This window comes from Haplochromis burtoni, unplaced genomic scaffold, assembly GCF_018398535.1.
Source record: "Haplochromis burtoni strain Fernald_Lab_line unplaced genomic scaffold, NCSU_Asbu1 Contig_2269, whole genome shotgun sequence".
Taxonomy (NCBI): Eukaryota; Metazoa; Chordata; class Actinopteri; order Cichliformes; family Cichlidae; genus Haplochromis; species Haplochromis burtoni.
The window spans coordinates 8,297-14,045 of NW_024584630.1; the positions used below are offsets into that span (position 1 = coordinate 8,297).

General features: G+C 41.7%; 2 protein-coding genes across 5 annotated transcripts in view; one reads left to right on the forward strand and one right to left on the reverse strand.

Annotated features, from left to right (window-relative positions):
* Positions 1-2,084, reverse strand: part of LOC102301546 (sodium/hydrogen exchanger 9B2) — a 7,815-nt gene extending 5,731 nt beyond the window's left edge. For all 4 annotated transcript variants that reach the window (XM_042217579.1, XM_042217577.1, XM_042217578.1 and 1 more), the window contains exons 1-4: positions 1,956-2,084; positions 1,720-1,869; positions 1,476-1,584; positions 1,159-1,295 (exon numbers count right to left, since the gene is read on the reverse strand). In XM_042217579.1, coding sequence (XP_042073513.1) covers positions 1,159-1,295; positions 1,476-1,584; positions 1,720-1,869; positions 1,956-2,051 — 492 coding nt within the window. In that variant the 5' untranslated portion in view covers positions 2,052-2,084. The remainder of the gene's footprint in view (positions 1-1,158; positions 1,296-1,475; positions 1,585-1,719; positions 1,870-1,955) is intronic.
* Positions 2,085-3,362: 1,278 nt separating this feature from the next.
* Positions 3,363-5,749, forward strand: LOC121813692 (sodium/hydrogen exchanger 9B2-like). The gene is made up of 4 exons (XM_042217580.1): positions 3,363-3,517; positions 3,612-3,740; positions 4,892-4,973; positions 5,659-5,749. The coding sequence occupies exons 1-4, from the start codon at positions 3,377-3,379 to the stop codon at positions 5,694-5,696; spliced, it is 390 nt and encodes a 129-aa protein (XP_042073514.1). The 5' UTR covers positions 3,363-3,376; the 3' UTR covers positions 5,697-5,749.

Below are 5,749 nucleotides of genomic sequence, written 5' to 3' on the forward strand. Positions count from 1 at the left end.
ACAGCATGTAAAAATATAATATAAGCTCTGGCGGACTTGGTTCTATGGTAGGTCTTAAAGGGTTAAGGGAAACAGCGGTACTTTTTTAGTTTTTAGTCATAACTGAGGAAGATGTAGAGGCCCTTGGGTTTCATGACTAATGACAAACTAGAACATGTTTGTGAGATTATTGTAGTAATTTAGGTTTTCGAAGTCAATAAAAAGAATTCAGGAACCATGTAGGTAGTTCTAATCAATTCAATTTAGTGATTTCAGTGGTTTATAAAACACAAGATTTGTGTGGATAATTTTAGTGGCTGTTCTGAACACCAGTGGCATTTTAGGAGTGTTAAGAGACTTTATGGATGTTAAGTCTAATTGTTGAATGTTGTCAATGTGCTTCTTAAATTTGTAAGGTCTTAGTTCAATATATAGGATCAAGACATTCCTTTGTCTCTGACCACCTCTCCAGCCACTCTGTGCTGGGGGAGGATTATTATAGACACATCCCTTGTGAAGATTCTGTTTCTTGTGTGGTAAGCTTCCTGCCCTTTTGGGGCTTCACTGTGTTGTGCATTGTGAACCAATACAGGAATCGAAACCATATATTGGGTGTGGGGGAGATTACCATTTTATGACTAAGGATGTTGTTAGAAACAGTTGGAAGTCACGCACACAGAGAGACACACATTCTCACACACTCACTCAAACACACACACACACACTCTCACATGCATACACACACACATACATTCTCACATGCATACAGATGTTTACACATACACACACATTGTGCCTTGTCTTAGAACCATTTGGGGGTTTTACGGTGGGAGGTGCTTTTGCTGTGATGTGTATTGTGTGAACTGTTTTCCCAATAAAAGGCAGCAAGCGGAGGCCGTCGTGGGGGTCAGTCTGCGGTAGGATTTAGAGTGCTTTCTGAGACACCGGCTGGGGCCTCCCTTGCTAGCAAGTAAAAGATGTTCGTCTTGTTTTTGTCGTTAACGAGAATAAGTTTCTAAACTAGCGGGGTTTGTGGAAACACAGACCCAACAATTGATCCTTTAGAAGTTTCTGGACAAGTCTGAGGTGCTTCTAGTTCTTTTAATAAAGTCGGGTACATTATTCTTGAAAAAGGAAAATTGTCTAACAGTCTAATATCAGGATTACACACTCACTGACCTGCACAGTAGCTTTAGGCAGCCAGGCCACAGAAAGGAAGAGCTTCTCTTTTAGGTTGAATCCTCCATAATGAACCAACAGGAAGGTGACAAGGAGACGGATCACCAGACCAATAAGAATGCAGGCCATACCCAGACCTAAGGGCATAGACACAACAACAAAGAGGAAACCAATATCTTAAATATCTTGATGCAGCAAATTGTGTTGCTTAGAAGGTTAAATCTCTTTGATTACTGGGGCCTAAATAGTGAGAACAGAATCTAGAGCCAAATGGAGCAAAGTCTAACTAAAATATGTCGTTAATATAATGTTCTTACCCACAGTACTTGGGCTGAGTTCTTTAATCGTGATCTCAGCTCCAATCAGACCAAAGAGAAGTGGCTGAAATACATCCCATGACCGACCCACCATTTCTGCTACTGGTGCCTGATTGCGAAGTTAGAGATACCTGGATTAACCACATTCCATAGTGCCAACCATTAAGAATGATGTTGATTTAGGGTAAACATGGCAAAATCCAAGGGGCAGGATGCAGGTTAAAGTGATCCTGATATATGATACCTTTTCAGTCTTCCAGCCCAGTGCTGCCAAGAAAGCCAGCACCAGTATACAGAGACTTCCAGCTCCAGCAAAACCAATAACATGACTGAAGAAGACTGAAAATGTGGACAGACCCAGCAACATGAGGGTCCTCCTCAATACCAGATCCTCCTGCAATCAGACAGAAGATATTAAAGACACATTTTATGAACAATTAAAGAAAGAAAAATCATATTAATATAAAAATAATGTCAAACCTGGTCATTGCTGGGGAAGCAGTACAAGAACATGCCCAGGATCATACCAGCTACGATGCCTCCCACCACCTCCAGCAGACCCTTCAGTATGTTCATCCATGTAGAACCTGCAGGACAAACACAACGAGACCATGTAGACTAGAAAAGAACGAACTGAACAGCACAGGACAGAAACATTTTGTCTGACCTGAGAGTAAGTTATTCGAAGTTGACAATATTTTCTGGTTTATTTACCAAAAAAGTTTAAAAAAAATCCCACTCCATACATATGAAAATAAGTGAAAAGAAGAAAATCCACTACTTTTTCATTTTTTTTGTTGTTTTCCTAAAGTCCTTTTGCTAGGATAGGACAGTTTTGATGGTTGAAGAGTGTTTGAGTTGGCTCCATCATTATCACATGGGCCTTTGCCGTTTAGTGTTTCATGGCATTTGTGTATTTTTTTTGTAGGAAAGGGAGAAAAATCCTTCTCATATTGATAGGTTTGTAGAAAAAACCTATTCGCTGGAACGTTCAGTACAATTTGCCTACTCGTCTACATACAAACAAAGAGTACCTTGCCTGTGCGTTGTGTAAGTATGTGTGTGTGCGTGTGTGTGTGTGTGTGTGTGTGTGTGGGTTCAGAGTGTGACCCGATAAATGACTTCTCTAAACCTGCTGGTCTGGAAGTCCAGCAGTGCATCTAAACAAAAGGCACTTAGCCTAAAACAGACATAGATACGTTTATCCTACCATAAAACAATAATATAAGGTATGACCTCTCCCATGCTCCCAATGTGTGGGTGTGAATGCCAGAGCACTCTGGAATGCACACAACGTCTCTGCAGACTATCAAGGATCAAACCTCTACCAATATGACATTGATTATACAACTCTAAGCATATATGAGTAGATATTGCTAAGCATAAATGACAATCAACAATACAAATCTAACACATATGTTTTGTGATATAAAGGGCCATTTGAATAGTGATACACACCAACATAATAAGAAATCAAAAAGGCAAAGCGAATCCCCTTAATAATAAAGCCTGCATCTCTAAAATTACAGCATAGTGTAAATTACTTAAATATTGATACACTACTTAAAATTACTGTAATTATTTTTTTAATTCCAGTAAAACACGGTTGGGGGGGCTAGACGGGGTCGACTAAACGCAATCTGAGCCCTAAAAAAAAAAAAAGTAAGACACGAATTTGTGGTACCGGGACAGGCGGAGGAGGCGCAGGGGTGTGGGCCTTTGATTATGAGCAATACTGTAATTTGACGAGGAGAGCAATATTGGATAGCTTAAGAAGAATTTTAATTGTAATTTCAGATGCATGTTGAATCATTGTATTTTACTATCACAGATTATGTTAGTGTATGGTCTTACAACTAGTGCACCATGTACAAACCTTGTGTGTGTGCGTGCGTGTAGGTATGCTGCTGGCAGGTCTGCTGTTGCGTAATGTTCCTTACATAACGGACGCCATCTTCATCGACACTCACTGGTCTGCAGCTCTGAGGAACATCGCCTTGTCCATCATCCTGACCAGAGCTGGTCTGGGCCTCAACCCTGAGGTACGTACAGTACAATCTGTAACATACAATCCTGAATGCTGTAGTTACACACATAAAATCAAATGCAGTCTCTTAACTCTGTGTTTGCATGCAGGCTTTAAGTCGACTGAAAGCAGTGTGCGTACGTGTTGCAGTTGGACCCTGTATGGTGGAAGCCTGCATTGTGTGCTGTGGTTTCTCACTTCCTGCTGGGTCTGCCATGGGTTTGGGGTTTCATACTGGGGTAATTTGCACACACACATACACACACAACACACACACACACACACACACACAGCGAACCGCGGACACAAGACGGGTAGTAACCAGACCGAAAAGCAGCGCACATTTCGGTGCTTTATTTCGGTGCTTTTTTTTCCTGAGATGTGATACACTTCTAGCCAATCATTTTACGTTTCCGAGGATAGTAGGCGGGCCCAGGTACGTACGTTCTTTTAGAGCAGAGCTACAGATTAAAAATGCCCAAGGTGAAGCGGTCAAAAGTCTGGCTGTACTTCACAGCAAAAGATGCAAACTCAGCAGCAACAAGTGCTTTAAGCTGATACTGTGATACTGTCAAAGGAGGTAACACCTCAAATCCGATGAAACACCTGGCGACGCATAGCGTTTTTTTTAAAAGCCGAGAAATGCGCCGTATTTGATAGCTTGCTGCGAGACCTCACACCGAGCACATCTACTGCGGGTGTGGTGCCTGTTATGGACCCGGAGTTAGCAACATCCCCCAAAAACCCGAAGAGGAGAGTCCTGGCCCCTAGCCCTGCCAGTGTAGCAGAAATGATGAGGATGATGATGCAGCAGCAGCCGTTCTTCTCTGCGTGAGTAGCTTAATGTTGTTCGTGTGTAATTTACGTTGAGTAGGCTAACCACGTTATTACATTAATGCATGTAAGGTGAACTAGCAAACATCATCATAGCTACATGCGGCTGTCTTCTTGTTTGATGGCAGATACTCCCTTCACCCTGGCCAAAAAGGCTAAAATGACCAAAGAAAAAGTGGAAAACAGCTAAACATGAGAGGTTTTTGGACAAAGTTTGTGTTTTTTCCATTGTTTAAGCACTGCTTCCAGCCAAGAGTGATACCATATATGCCCCATAGCTGCAGAAAAGGCTAACATTGTTATCTTTTTACAAAAAAAACAGCTGAACATGAGAGGTTTTTGGACCAATTTTGTGTTTTCCATTCTTTAAGCACCGGTTTGAGCACCGTTTAAGCACCGGCACCGTTTCAAAAGTACCGATTTGGCACCGGTATCGGATAAAACCTAAACGATACCCATCCCTAGACACACACACAGAGCCATTTCTTTCTGTATGACTAGATTCAAAGTAAGTAAAGCGACACTCATTGTGCCTGTGATATTTGTGTTTGTGCAGTTTTGTACTGGCTGCCGTTTCTCCAGCAGTTGTTGTTCCTTCAATGCTGCTCCTGCAGAGAGAAGGATATGGAGTGGAGAAGGTAAATTATCACCCGTTACTATCATCACTACATTTGACTGATGAAAGGTTCATCCTGCCACAAGGGGCAGCGTATGGGTGGAAAAACAGATGAGCCTGAGATGAGTCTATAGACATGAGAAAACATGTGTGTAGGCTTATGCAGAGCAAGTATAAAATAAAAATAACAGCAGAACCACCTGCAGGACTTTAAACATTACATAACAATTGACACCATTAATAAAATCAATATAGGGGCCTCTAGAGATCCTCAAGCTCCATCAACACATTCTCAGTGATTGCTAAGCTTCCTAATCATGCTCTACCCCATTTACAAGAACCCACAGTGACCTCTAGGAGACCCACAGTGGTCCTTAATACCTCATACAAAGTCACTAAAGCCAGCTTAAGCAACACTTGAACCTTTGATAGGATACTGATCAAGTAGCAATACTCTTCTAAAAGAGTTGTACACCTTATTGGTTTTCACAACAACCCCAATGCCTATAATACACCACTAGAATCCCTTCAGCTATTTCTCAAAGCGTTTAATCACTTCAAGTTTAAAGGAAGGGAAAGCATCACCAAAAAGATCTAGGGCTCCTCCAGTGAAGCTCCTCAAACCCAAGAGCTTCCATGGGAGTCAAAAAAGATCAAGTCTTCTGCTCTAACATGAATCTTTAATGTCACTGTGTGTTGTTCTTCAGGGAATCCCCACCCTCCTGATGGCTGCTGGAAGCTTTGATGATATTCTCGCCATAACAGGATTCTCTACTTGTTTGGGAATCGCCTTCTCTA

Excerpts from the sequence above, each read along its gene's own strand:
- LOC121813692 (XM_042217580.1), top strand. The coding sequence starts at position 3,377 with ATGCTGCTGGCAGGTCTGCTGTTGCGTAATGTTCCTTACATAACGGAC. Across the intron at positions 3,518-3,611 it reads GTCTGGGCCTCAACCCTGAG|GCTTTAAGTCGACTGAAAGC; the intron begins GTACGTACAGTA and ends GTTTGCATGCAG. Across the intron at positions 4,974-5,658 it reads AAGGATATGGAGTGGAGAAG|GGAATCCCCACCCTCCTGAT; the intron begins GTAAATTATCAC and ends GTTGTTCTTCAG.